The 14,411-nt window shown below is 42.5% G+C and overlaps 1 protein-coding gene across 1 annotated transcript in view; it reads left to right on the top strand.

The window, feature by feature from the left end:
- Positions 1-14,411, top strand: part of agbl4 (AGBL carboxypeptidase 4) — a 211,315-nt gene that overhangs the window by 193,521 nt on the left and 3,383 nt on the right. Inside the window, exons 10-11 of the mRNA XM_028403749.1 lie at positions 6,340-6,492; positions 8,928-9,090. Of these exons, the coding sequence (XP_028259550.1) occupies positions 6,340-6,492; positions 8,928-9,090 (316 nt within the window). The remainder of the gene's footprint in view (positions 1-6,339; positions 6,493-8,927; positions 9,091-14,411) is intronic.

Here is a 14,411-nt window from a genome sequence, read left to right as displayed (position 1 = left end):
AAGTGTTTCATAAAATTCCATCATTTACCATCTGCAGCTAAACTGTGGTCAGCAGGGAAAATGGCTGAAAGAGTCAGTGATGCAAGGAGCTATAATCTGTTCCCAAGCTACCCTGTTGTTTGTTTTGAAAAGAGAGAAATGGAGAAGGAGGGGGGAAAAAGGAAAAGAGACCAAAGAAACAAATGGACCCATCTTCTTCCTAAAGCGTTGCTTTTCCAGCTCATTTATCAAAAGCAGAAGAAGAATTCTTTTTGATTGGCTGATTACTCGAAGCATTCATCACCGGCCGATGTATCCCCACCGATCTGACACTGCCATTTTGGATAATTTGTTAAGGATGACAAAGAGGTCATTGTTGCCTTGGCTTATTTTTGACCTTTTTAATATTAGAAAATTAATTTTCTATCTGAAACAAACGTATTAGCTGCTGTCACGGCACCTAGATGGATTTTGCACCTTGAAATCCTCCCTAATGCCCTCCTTCTGTGACTCCTGCAGCCTCTCTCTCTCTCTCTCTCTCTTTCTCTGCCTTTCTTGTTCAATGGGCAGATTTGCCTTGTGCGTGACGTTGGCAGCCTGTGTGTGTGCTTTTTGTGTGTGTTTGTGTCTTTCTTTTTGCCGCGCTGTCGTCTCTCTCCTCTCTCTATGTGCGGTAAAATGTCCTCTGGTGTCAGCCAACCATTTCTGATCCATTTCTGAGATTTACAGCCAATTTTTCTCCATCATCCCTGCGTCATTTCAATCCCTCCATCATCCCTCTCTTTATTCTCCCTCCATTGGAAGCTGAATTGTCTGCTTTTCACAGGAAGATACAGATGAAACTCTCCTACTCTGACAATTTGTATGCTGTTTCTCTCAACTGGGTTCAGAGGCTTTTACCTTATCTTAATTTTAACACAATATTTTTTTTTTTTTAGTGGCTCCCCACTTCCTTTTCTTCGCTGTATTTTTTTTTTATCACATCTTCCTCCCCTGGCATGCCCTCCTAACAGATGTGGCAGCTCATGTAGCGTTAACAGGCCTGAAGCAGAGGGCTGCCTGCGCCCGTTCAGCCTGATTACAAGTCACCTCTGTGTTCATAAACAGACAAATACCACCATCAATTTGAGAGCAGGGTACAGACAGAGAGGGCGAGGGAGAGAGTCAGATAGATGAAGACAGACGGAGGCAGAGTTTTGTGTCATTTACTCTCATCCATGAAGCAGGTCATGCCATCTGCCATGTTCTGTCATCGCTACATCATTAGAGGGTCACTGCCCCTGTGACCTGAATTGGCTTCTCTAACTAATGAAATACCGGTTAGAGGTTTGCAGCAGTGTATGAGTGATACCGTTTATCCTTTTTTCAGGGGCAAACTTTAACACAGTGTTTGATGCTCACTCTTTTGAATTAGCTCATCAAAACAAAACATTTTATTTGTTTATTGTTTTCAGGGATGATGCTCATCACAATCAGCATCAGTGTAAAAGTGCTAGTGTTTGCCAAATGACAGTTTTCACCTGCTGTCCCTGGTCCAGATGTTAAGTTAGCCATTAACCAGTTGTCCTGAGGTTAGAAACAACCGTTTTCTAAACACATGTCCTAACCAGCACTTATCTAGTATTGGCTTTGTGACACAGTAGGCTACTACATTTCTCTACATAGTGATCTCATCCTGTTCATCAGACCTTACTCTGAAAACTACTTTTGTTGTATTTATGTAATTATATGCTATTATTTAAATAAGCACATGTAAAATCTCACAATCAGGGTGAGACATGTCATCACGGAACTTGAAGAATTGGTAAAGAAGCTTGTTGTAGAGGGAAGACGTTTGCATTGAACGTGTGTTTAGTGTGGTAGTATCAGATTTAACCCAAAACTAACCTGACCAGTCACAAATTGTCTCCTTGAAATGGGTCTGGAATCCCTCCACTTCACAGCTAGTGTTACTTGGTAAAAACACAGTCGAACCAATCATAATCATTTATCTAATAAGGGGCGGTCTTTATGTGATGATTTGCTGCCTGTGTTGTTCAAAAAATTGCTTGGATTTTTGTTGTACTGTCCCCTATCAATCTTTGTATAGAATAGAGAAAGAGCCAGGCTAACCCAAACTAAGATCTAAAACAACTGACTTGGACATGTCTTCGGAAAGTAAATTGGAAAAACAGGAGACACAAACCCCAATTTCCTGGATGAAAGTCTAACACTACTTAAAACAATAAATGCAAATAATAGAAAACAGCAGCCCAAAACAAACATCAACAGCAAGTAAAAACAAAACCTACTGAGCCGTTAAAACAGTAAAATAAACATCCAGAGATGGTGTTTTATGTTAAATCCAGTGTTGACATAATGAACAGACAGCATATGAACCATTAAAAGAACAGAGAGAGTGTGGCTAACGTCCTCTCATGTGCATGTGTTTCCAGTTGTGCTGCCCACCTATAAGCCCAGGTGGATTCTGCACATGAATAAACCCATTCCACTCCTCCCACAGGTATTATATGTTTAATGCGGTGTAATATGCATTATGTGAGTAGTACGTTCAACTTTTTTTTTCCCCTGAACAAGCAGCTCTTCCTCTTCCCCTCAAAAGGTATGCTGCTGCTGATGCCAAGAGCTTTATTCAGGAGCTTGTAATCCTGCTTCAATCAGCTCTTTTTCCTTTCCGTGTAAAGATAAGCCGAGCATTTACGGCTCTCGCTGCACCCCCGCACCCCGCTCTAATTAATATGCAGCAGATAAGTACTTGTCTGACAAAATTCATTCGTTTGACCTTCTAGGTTTTACACTAAATTGTTTGCCGCTACTGAAAGTTCACCACAAGTTGAGAGTTCCCTGGAGTTTCTGCAGCAAGATGGGGCTTTTGTTTCTTTCTGAGAGGTTTAATTTGGACACTCGCTCCCTCCATGTTTCCCTCTCTCACTCTCTCAAATTGTCTTCTGACTTTCATTCAGCAGTCTCTGTTTCTTAATTGCCCCTAATTGCTTAATTACAATTTCAAATGAACAATTCTGGAGGTCAGAGCGGGTTGTTAATTGAGGCATCAATCACATTGGTGGGGCCTTCAGAACCGTCTCAGTTTGATTGACAGGGCATTAACTGAGCATTGTAGTAAGCCTGGACATGACATTGTGTGGGCTTCATGGCTGTTACTGCTGCTCCTATGGTGTCCTTCACATGATGCTGTGAAGGAGACCTTCTCAGGATGTAGAATCCTTCTGGGTTATTTTCAGGACAGTCTGATATATTAGCTGTATTAGCTCTGACACTTTGTTTACTTCTGGCCACAGGTTGAGGTTAGGTTAGGCTAGAAACTATCAATTAAAGCTAGTGCAAAGCATTTTCAAACAAATGAGCATGTTATATTCAACCTATAGTCAAACAAGGTCACACCCATTAAACCCTTCAGCTGCAGCTAAATCTCTATCTGAAGTATATTTGTGTTTTCAGTCTGTGGTGACGTCTGCAAACTGGCACAAAGGTGTGCAAGCTGGAGAAGGGAGTGACTGTTGCCAAGGCGACAGAGTAGACAACTTGGAGAATGGTGGAGCCTCTGGCAGAAAAAAACAAATTGTCCAAGAAAAGTTTGCTCCAGATAAAAAGTAGAAAGCAAACAACAACAAGACATTTCTCCATGTCCAAGATAACTATCCATGATGTAGGCAGCACAAATAGCTGAACATCCTTTTCTTTCATGATGAGAGTCAATATTAAGTTCAAGAATTGTTCATATTTAAAAAAAAAAATAGGTTGTTCAAAAAGGTAACCACGTATAATTATTAAACAGGACCTTATTCATAGCTGTATTTATTACAGAATTCTTACATTAACAATAATTAAATCTTTAACCCCTCCAAACATTGTCCAGAGTCAGTTGCTCCTTCTGTTAAACACAGTCGAGTAAAAAACTTGTCCTGAATTTGCAGACACTTCATTCACCTCAGCCGCTTTGATTCTGTGAGCATGTAACAGCCAGTTAACCTCTTCACTACACCCTGTCTGCCACTTTTGATCACCTGCTTGTCCTCCCTCCTCCAATGCTGCCACTTCTATCTCCTCCTCCTTTTATCCCCCCCCCCCCTCCTCCTCCCACCTCCACCAACCTCCACCAAAGGGGGGAGACCCAGGTGATTATTAGGCTTGTTTCCCTCGTCTAGACCACGGCTTCCTGGTTTTAACTCCCTCCACCCTCTGCTTAATAAACCTGGATCTACCGCTCTCACATCTCTTTTTCCTTACCCCTCCTTTAACTCTGTCTTTATGTCTCACTACATATTTCTGTCTACCTCCCATCACCACCACTGCTCTGTTGGCTGCATTTACCTTTTTTCTGTTTCTTGCCTGTTTTTTTTCCCTTTTGTTTTTCTGTTGTTTCTCCCTCCCTCTTCTTCCCCACCCCACCTTCTCCTGCTGCTGTTCCTCTCCTCTGGGGCTCCATCCATCAGGTTGTCGGGGGCTGCTAGCGGCCGACTCCCAGCCACCATATTTCACCGCCAGCCAGCCAAGCAGCTGACAGCACAGCCACCGCCAGGAAATTGCTTTGGCTGTGAGCGGAATTTCAAACACAGGCACACTGCGTCGCCTGGGCCGCCCAAGCACCGCTTCCCTCTCTCTCTCTCTCTCTCTCTGGTTTCTCTCTCTCCTGCCAATCTCTCTACGCACATCTGTATGTCTCTCTCTATCTCTCTCTGTCTTCCTCTCATTTCGTCCTCTCTCTGTTTGTCTTTACATACTTATTGTCTCCCCCTTTCACCCCCATCTCTATGTTTTTGCTGTTTGCTCTTCCCTGCCCCTTAGTCTCTTCACACACACACACACACACACACACACACACACATACACACACACACAAATACCTAAAACCGTATTCAAGGTTTTCTCTCTGTCTTTTGTCCTTCTTTGTTTTTTCCCCTCTCCTTTCCTTTCCTTCCTCCTTCCTTCTCCCCTTATCTCCTCCGCTCCTTCCCCATCATCTCATTCTTCTCTTCCTCTCCTCCTCTTTATGACCCACAGGGAACATGGTGTGGTCCTGAATCTTTAATGAGTGGGGAGGTAAGAAGGGAGGGAAGGAGATAAAAAAAGGGAGGACGAGGAAGAGAAGTGGAAGGATAAAACCAGGAGAAGGTGAACAAAGTGATAAGAGAGGGGAGGAGGGATACTGGTGGGTGTTGCCACAGAGTGAGGGGTCAGAAGGCGTGCGTGGCGGAGGGGGTATCTGCTGCGCTTGTGTTGGAGTGCTGAAGTGAGGATACTGCCAGTCTACACATTGAGGTTTTAGTATTTACATTGCTGGAGTCCTGAGTGCCAACCAGGACCACAGAGAGATAAGAACCTGTGTTGAAGTCGATCCAATCAGAGCTAAATGCTGCACCTTGTTTTAGCTTAGTTATAGAAATTCTGACTATATAAGTCATGTTAATATCTCTGCATTCCCATGCAATTGGTGAAATACAGGGAAACAAACATGGGCTGCTGAAGTGAGGATGTCGCCTCTGTTCATTCTTAATAAACAGAAATTAATCTAAACCAATAATTGAAGACAAAGTCAACAATGGATTTAAGGGTTGAAATGTAGAAATTATACTTTTTTGTTTTTTTTGGTGACATCTGACCAACATTCTCACTTTTTGTTCTTCTTTCATTTCCTTTGTGCTGCCATTTTTAGTGAGGTTCATCCTCTAGCTTTACAGTGTGATCACACCTTTAAAAATGTACAGCACTGGGTGTCAGGCTGCCCTCCTGTTGTAGATGCAGGAACATGTTATTAGCCATCTTACACTTTACTTTAGTTCTAACAAGCTAAAATAAATTCACCTTTAGTGTTAAACCTTTGTGACTTGATGCTTCTCTTTTGTCGCCTCCTTGGCTCATAACTCTGATGGCCCTGTATCCTGAGGCTTATAGAGATTGTGATATATTTGTATCACAAGAGGAAAGTGTGTCTCTTTCTGTGTGGAGTGTGTGTGCGCACGCACAAGAAACAGGTCTTATCAAATCTATTTTACCGAAGGTACAGAGAAAAGACATGACATGGTCAATACGAAGTCCATATTAATCTGATAAATTCAGTTAGGGTCAGACATCCAGAAGGGAGTGAGTGTGTGTGTTTACACCACCTTCTGTTTGTACTGAAGGTGTGCCCTTCAGAAGGACAGCCTGATTGACATTATGTGTGGATGGTTGGCTCCTTTCAGGTGTGAGGTGTGAGCAAATCTTGGGGATGCTGTGTCTGGAGGGTCCCGGAGCCAAAAAAGTCAATAATATGTGATGTGAAATAATATAAATATATATAAAATATTCTAACTAATCTGCTGTTTTTGCACCTCTTCTCTTTGTGTTTCCCTTCATCAGCGGGTTAGCTTGGAGTTCTACATTGATGTCCATGCCCACTCCACCATGCTGAATGGATTCATGTATGGCAACGTGTTTGAAGATGAGGAGCGTGTTCAGAGACAGGCTGTCTTCCCCAGACTTCTGTGCCAAAATGCACCAGACTTCTCCTTTGTAAGTCGCACACACACACACACACACACATACATCAGAGAGGGGGGCTCAGGGCCACTGGTTCACCTGCTTCGGTCTAGGGGTTAGATCAGGAAGACAACATGAAATCGTCTTGTCTCAGCAAATACTGGTGAGGTGGTGCTCAGCAAGGCACTTAATTGCCAACTGATGCCCTCTTAGTGCAGACAGTTGAGGACCAGTGTTGCACTGAGAACCTCCCAAGAGTAATTACATGCATTTGAGGTGTGATGTTGATTTTAAGAAAACACCTGCTTCACTGAAACACACACAGAGACTACACACGTGCGCAGTATTAATTAGCTGTATGTCAAGCACCCAGCTGACCCAAGAGAGAAAGCTAAATGCATGCAAAAAAGGGCAGCGGTAACATGAGGGGAGTGCAGAGGAAAGATGATTATAACAATGACAGACGAAGAGAAGGTGAGGTGAGAGAAATAAAACACCTTTATTTATCAAATACAATATTTAAACATCCACCAAATGATTTCAACTCAAAAATATGTTTTAATATAGAGATATAGGTTGCACATGTTTTGTGTTGTTTGTCATAATTCATACAATATGGCTAAAATAAATCAGTCAATGAAGTCACAGAGACCTTTGGCCACCAAACTGAGTTTAATTCCAAGTGGAGGTCTGTGCCAAGTTTAAAGAAATTCCCTCAAGTGTTCCTGAAGAACTGAATAGACTGAGACAGATGGACAATTTTGAAAACAGGTCTCCATCCATGGCTGCCACATAAGGCTTAAAACATGTAGATTTAGTATTTAGTGTACAATATGTCTGGAGAGAATAAAATGCTGGGTGTGGATGCAGACAGAGGTAGAAGACTGTGTGAGACGTGATGAAACACAGGACTGTAAAGTAGGCCATGAGCGAAACAGCAAGAACTTGTGTACACTGAGGGAAAAACAAAGATGGAAATTAAAGTATTAGAAATGAAGGACAGAAATATCCATTCAGTGACAGCAGTGCTTTAGATACAGACACGGCAGTCTAATAGCACCTATTCCTACACAATCATTATCCACTACACTATTTCTTCTCATCCCTGTGTCACTTTGACCTTCGTTTTCTCAATGACACTGACATTTCACAGCAGAGCCACTTATATCATAAAGAATAACCTTTATTGCCCATTGACACCCAGCGGCGACCTAAATACACTACAGATGGGCAGATGTTTACCCGCACATATGGAAATGTCACTTATTGTCATCGCCTGTACAGTATATGCTGTTACGAAGGACGAGTAAAACGCTATTTCAGGAGAATTCCTCTCTCTCTTTCCTCTGTATTGCTTGTGTGACAGCTGGCCCAGGGGTCATCTCCCTTACTGTGCTTTTGTCCCTCTGCCCATTCAGCACTACCTAAAGCCCAGTGCAGCAGCAGCACAACACAATCATGGCAAACTCCCACTGGTGGTCGCCAAGTCTGCATTTCAGCAAGGCAACTCTCACTGCAGCAGAGTGGAGTGACAGTGAATGGAAACTTTTTTCCACACTTCTCCCCAGACAGCATCACAATAGTGTAGTATAGCTGACACACTCAAACCTAAAATAGATCTGACTTTTTTCTGCTTAAGCTGTTTACATTACTGTAACAAAATTGCATGAATCAGTTAAGATAATGACTTACTGTGAAGTAAATCACTATTGTGATGTATTTTTATGTTTTCATTTATTCAATATAAGGAAATACATTGTTGTGAGTAAGTTCTATTACACTGTAAGTTCTATTAAATGTACAATTTTCATGTTGCTTATCATATATGATGATTTTTAAAGATGGTATCAGCAAGATGCTTCAAAACTCCAGATTATCTTCTCAGCTCAGAAGCTCAGAAGCTTAGCTTAGCTTTAGCTTAGTTTTTTCAGACCCCCAAAAAACATGAGTCTGACTATACCCATGCCTCTGTCTTCTTTTACCTTCTTTACCTTCAGATTGTGTTGTCAGTCAGTTCTGTATTGGTTGTGCGTCCCACCACACAGCACATTTTTAATTTTCTTGCTAGCAGACAAAAGTGACAGCAAGGCACCTTCACACAATACAAACTGCAGAGGAAATGGATTGTTTTTCCCTCCAGAGGAGGCAGGATTTACTTGAATTCTGTCTTTGTTAAGTTGGTTTTTAGTCTTTTCAGCTGAATATAGCTGCAACCATAAAGGAATGCTGATGAGAGGAGTGAGAGTGAGAACTACAGAACGGTAAAGACGCTGACTGAAGAACCAAAACATTGCCATAAACACTGAACTGAATGCTTTGCAGAACTGCAGTAAAGTAAAGTATGACTGTACTAACAGAGTACTGAGTATTATAAAGTACTACTACTAACATTACACGAATCATGTATACTGTGTATTTCTCTCTTCATAATCTACCTGACATGTAGTTTTTTGTCTATGTTTCTACAGTCCAACACTTCCTTTAACCGCGATGTGGTGAAAGCCGGTACCGGTAGACGTTTCCTTGGTGGTCTCCTTGACGACACATCCTACTGCTACACTCTGGAGGTGTCCTTCTACAGCTACATGACAGCTGGCAGCGCCGCTCCTGTGCCCTACACGGAGGAGACATGTATCCTTCACCATGCATGTGATCTGTGCGTTAGGGAGGAAAAGGAAAGGATTGGATTCAAAGTGAGAGCAGCAGTAATGTTGCTGTCTTAATTTCTCCTCATCTCACACACAAATACACAAACTGTTCCCGCAGCAACAATCTCCCACTGAAATCAAGCCAACTCATCTTGTAATCATTGGAGTCATTATCTTGGTGTTTGTGTTGTAGTTGTGAGACCGTGAGCATGTGTGTGCGAATGTGTTTCTGTGTCAGGTCATGTGTACTCACCAGAAAAGCATGTTGCTCTTTTGTTGCCTCTTGTTGCGACAGATGTGCAGTGACAGAATAGGGATGTGATAGCTGCTTCTATTGATTTCATTTACAAAGGAGACAAGAGAAAGGGGTTTGTATTGGCACATGCAGTGCTGTGTGTCTGTGTGTGTGCGCGCATAGTTGAAGCTTTGATTGCGATAAACAATGGAACAATGGCGCAAACAAGATCCCTGTCAACTACAATCACACACACACACATTGGTGCACACATGTACATTCATCACGTTAAAAACGAAGGTCACAGGTGCCTTAATGGAAGCAGATGGGAGGAAGTTTTCCTTCCACTGACCTTCTCAGGGCTGACGAGCTCCTGAGAGCTGGCCGATGGCGATCTGATCTTAAAGATAGAGTGAGTGAGAAGAGGGCAAAAGAGAGATTTAGAGAGAGCGATAAGGACCGTACATATGAAAAGTATGTGCTTCTCCTACACATACTCGGCAGGTGGAGGGGCTGGTGCGTGTAGATGTAGTCCTAGTGCCCTCTAGTGCCAATAACTGGCACAATGTGCTTCACCATAGAAGAGGCAAGTCACGATTCATTAACACATCAAAAGTTAGTGATAAAGAAGGATCACTGGTATGATGGCAAACATGCATTCTGTGGTAAAAGCAAAATTCTTCAGCACTATACACAGTAACCTGTATGTTTTTTACACACACACATACACTCATTACTTTAACGCATCTTATAAAAACATCTCAGGTCTCTGCATTAAAGTTGTGAAGCCCAAATGAGAGTACAGGCATGTGTGTGCACACAGGGCACCACCCACAGCTGCAGACAGGCAGTCAGAGTTACACTGAGGAGACAGGTGTCTGGATGTTATGCTAAACAAACATAACAAATTCCACTCTGCTTTTTCAATTGAACTGGTGGCATAAGATAAGAAAAACCCAGAGCCAGGGTGTCTGTGTGTGTGTGTTCATTTCTTCTGAAGGTCATATTATAAGAGAACTCAGGTCTGGTCAGAGGACTTCCAGGAGTATATGTGTGTGTGTGTGTGCGTGTGTGGAGCTGTGAAAAGGGAGGGGTTCAAGAAGGAGGAGCTCTGCAGGGTGAGCAGGCAGCACAGGGACCTGGTGTAGAGTGGAGATTGAGGTCAGGCAGGTTGAAGGAACCGACCATGTCACTTTTTACGCCCCAGCAGTCAGCTCGATGGAGCGTGCAAATCATCAACAGAGACCTTTAACATCCGCCACCCCTCCCGCTCACTCTTCTCACCTGATGCACACACAGACACACACACTCCTCTAAACTAATACATGACAAATAAATAATAACCTGGCCCCTAACTCCCACCAACTTCAAAAAGCATTGCCCTCGCCCTCTCACCTTTCCTGACTCTCCTTCTACACTGCTGTGACTTGCAGCCACCAAAAATTGAAATCTTAACCTTTCTCACAGTTGAGTTTTTGTCACAGTTTGAAGTTGCGATGCAATGCTGGTCCGTCTGTTTGTATTTGATTTTTTTCATTATTATTTCTCCTCTCTCTACTTGTGTCTCCTCTATTCTGTCCTTTCCTCTTATCTCATCACCTAGAACATAACAGCTCATTATATCATCTAGTCAAGCTGAGAATTTGCTTCTCTAAAAACAGCAGGGACAACCTCTATTGTGTGTCTGTCTTCTCTTTGTCCTCTAATCATTTAACACCTGTGTGTGTATGTCCATGTCTGCATGTACCTTTTCCTGCATTTGCGTGTCTCTTCTTACTAAGCTTACTTAAAATTAGCTCCAGACTCACAGACACTCCTGCAGTGGGTTTTTCTCCACTTTTTTTTTCATGGTGCGACAGTGTGATGAAGCTGTGAAGTTTAAACTAGAAAAGTGGGATGTATCAAGGTTGAGAGAATCTGGGATCTTGTTCAAAACCCAGCTTGACTCTTTCTGGTGTGTGCATGTAAGTTTAAGCATGTGTTTTTATGTGATTGAGTGTGTGTTTGTGCCCTTCTTTATAATGTGGAGAGACAGCGATGTCAGTGACTTTGAAGTATTATTGAAAACTTTGAAAGCCATTCAGAATGAATGCTTCCCTGGAAGTGTTTGTTCCTGTTTGTTGCTTCTGAGTTGAGCAGTAACTTTTTCTGTGCGACCTTGTTGACGTCAGGCGTGCTCTGACACAGCATGGATTGACAGCCAGGCCAGCTAGCTTTGATGGTAAATGTGCGCACACTCACACACACACACGCTCCTCATTTTCTTCACGTGTGTGTCATGTCTGTCTGCCAAAGCAGCAACACTCGACGTGCACCTCACCATAACAGTGGGACTCCATGAATGCCGGAGCTGCCAATGGAACACAGTACGCATCAGTGAGCCTGACACCCAATGGACAGGCTGTGACAAGTATGCAAATGATATAGCTTAGAGGCAAATATGCTTCACTATCACACATCATACACATCATATCACACAGACATGCACAAATAGATAGGTGCTCACATATGCAAGCGGACACACACACTGACATTTACACACAGTCAATTGCACAAATATTGTTGCCATGCTCAGATGAACAGGTGTCCTCACATGGGTACTCACAAAGATGCACACACACACACACACACACAGTTCCAGTCATGGTAATTTTTTGGCATGCTGATAAGACTGATATTCACAGAAAGTCTGAGAAAGTTCAGAAATATATTTGCACTAGAAACAGGAATTATTTGAAGAAAATAATTCTAAATGTTTTTATAAATTATGTGAACTTTAAGTGCAGAAAAACTTCCCATATAACTCATGATATTAGTAGTAAAGAGGAAGTCAAAAATATCAATATTATAATAATAGTAAAAGCAGATTAAGTAACAGTTTCACTAAAGGTAGTGAAAGTCAATACAAGTAGTGAAGAAAGTTGAAAATATGAGTGGTAAACGGAGTGAAAGGAGCAGTCAAAATACATGTAGAGGAGCTGAGATGGCAAATAAAATGGAAGAAGTGAATTTTAAAAGTTCAAGCTCAGAGAGCAGCTGAAATCATCGACAGACTGGAAATAGAAAAGCAAGACATGAAAGCAGTTGAAGTGTCATTGGAAAAGTAAAAGTTGTAAGTTGTAGTCTAGGTTTTACTTTTACTTTCTGTTTATTGGTAGGTTTTGATTTATTTTCATTTTTGCTCTTCTGTTGTCAGTTTTTAATATAAAACTAAATAATGAATGACATCAGTAAGACAGCACAGAAGCTATAAACCACAGCTGTGCAGGTGATGTGTGTGTGAGGATATGTGTATTTTTTCTGTTTTTGCATCATAGTGGCTTTTGTGATTTTGTAAATAAATATAATAATTGACTTTGGATTCTAGTGTTTCACAGCTGGATTGGTTAAAAGATTTAGTTATTAATGTTCAGTGTATGAAAACAGAAGCCTTTCTTGCCCTTACTTTGTTTTGTTGTTCAGGTTTCAGAGCTTGTCTCCTTGGCAGAGGCACACCCTCCTGTCAGGGACTTAAATCTGGTCCTGTTTGTCCCTCTGGGCAACAGGACGTGAGGTCTTTCTGTCTGTTTATTCACTATTAGGGACAAAAATGTCCCTTTCTGTATTGCTGTTGTTGACTAGCTTCTTAATTAGCATTGATAATTAGTCCTCTGCGTGTCAGTGCAGTGACAGGACCTGTCAGTGGCCTGTATTGATGGCTTGAATGTCCCCTTGCTTGTCTCCTTGTTAACGCCCGTCCAATCTAGACAGCATTCTCCACGTGTCTTGTTCATTTTACCACTAGGGGCCTTGTTGTCTGTTTGTCACCTTGTCTGTCCGTCTGGCAGGACCAGGCACGAGAGACGTGACGGTGAAAGCCGCTAAATGCGGTGCTGACAGCAAACAGCTGCGGTAAACAAGTCATGACGGCCCCCATCCCCTTTGTCTCACGTGTCCCATATCTCATCAGGGTCTAAGCTGGCACACCCTTGAGCCATGACAGTGACCTGCTATTGATTAGACAAGACTATTATGTGTACCAAGATGTTCAAGAATACACCTCACACACCTCCCTGTGACCTCCCCAGTGATGGATAATGATTACACAATGATAATGATAATAACTTCAGATCCACTTAAGTTGATGACACAGTATAAACAATATTATGAGTATTAATGGAGAGTGCCTTGATGCAGATTGAAGCAGCTGAAGCAGCTTTTCTGAATATTTGTTGTGCCACCCACCACTCTAATCCAAGCTATAGCCCGCCGACTGTTTCCTGGCTCACACATGCTGCACTTCCTGCTGCAGCAAGAGCCTCATTCCAGACCCTACGGTTTCCCTCGGCAACAAGCCAGGCAGCAGTCAGGGCATCCTCTGTGTTTTTGACCACATACCCTGTGGAAAAAGTTCTCCTTCAGAAGCTGACCGTCCATCACAAAACCTCCTGTAATAGACGGTGAGTCGTGACAAGCCAAGCTGAGAGGCCATCTGCGCGCGGTGGGGTCCGGGAGATATTTTTGTCGCTGAGCGTGCCTGGCCAAAGAGCTCAGGACTGGCACCAAGCTCTGCTGATGAAAGAGAACTGAGGAAAATACCAAAAACTTTGCAGAGGTCAGAGTGAAGATATCAAGGATACATGGAGGGTGATTGTCTGTAAATATAGTAAAGTTTATCACTGACTCATTAACAGCTACTGGCAGACTTCCACATAAAACTCATATGTGCTATTTTTATCCTGGCATGCTTGTTGGGAATAGTCAGCTGCTTGATTGGCTTGTTGGTTCACAATTTGGCTCCAGACTGAAGCATCTATCACAAGGATTTCCGAGGAATATTCCTTCTATTAATACTGAAGATTTCTGTGCTCTCTGTTGTGTAACCCCCTCAGGATGAACAATATTAACTGCACTTATCTCATGGCTGTCTTCAGAAAGACCCAATACCATGATGGCAGGAAGCCAACATGTAGCTCTATTAGTCAGATGTTTGCCAAGAAGTGGAAGTTGCTCTTCCTGCCTCTCGTGCTATATTGACTGCCCTCCTGTTTTCTTTGCTCCTGGATGTAGTCAGACCCTCTTTTATTGAA

Source organism: Parambassis ranga, chromosome 4 (assembly GCF_900634625.1).
Source record: "Parambassis ranga chromosome 4, fParRan2.1, whole genome shotgun sequence".
Classification (NCBI taxonomy): Eukaryota; Metazoa; Chordata; class Actinopteri; family Ambassidae; genus Parambassis; species Parambassis ranga.
This window is presented reverse-complemented; position numbering and strand designations above follow the sequence as displayed.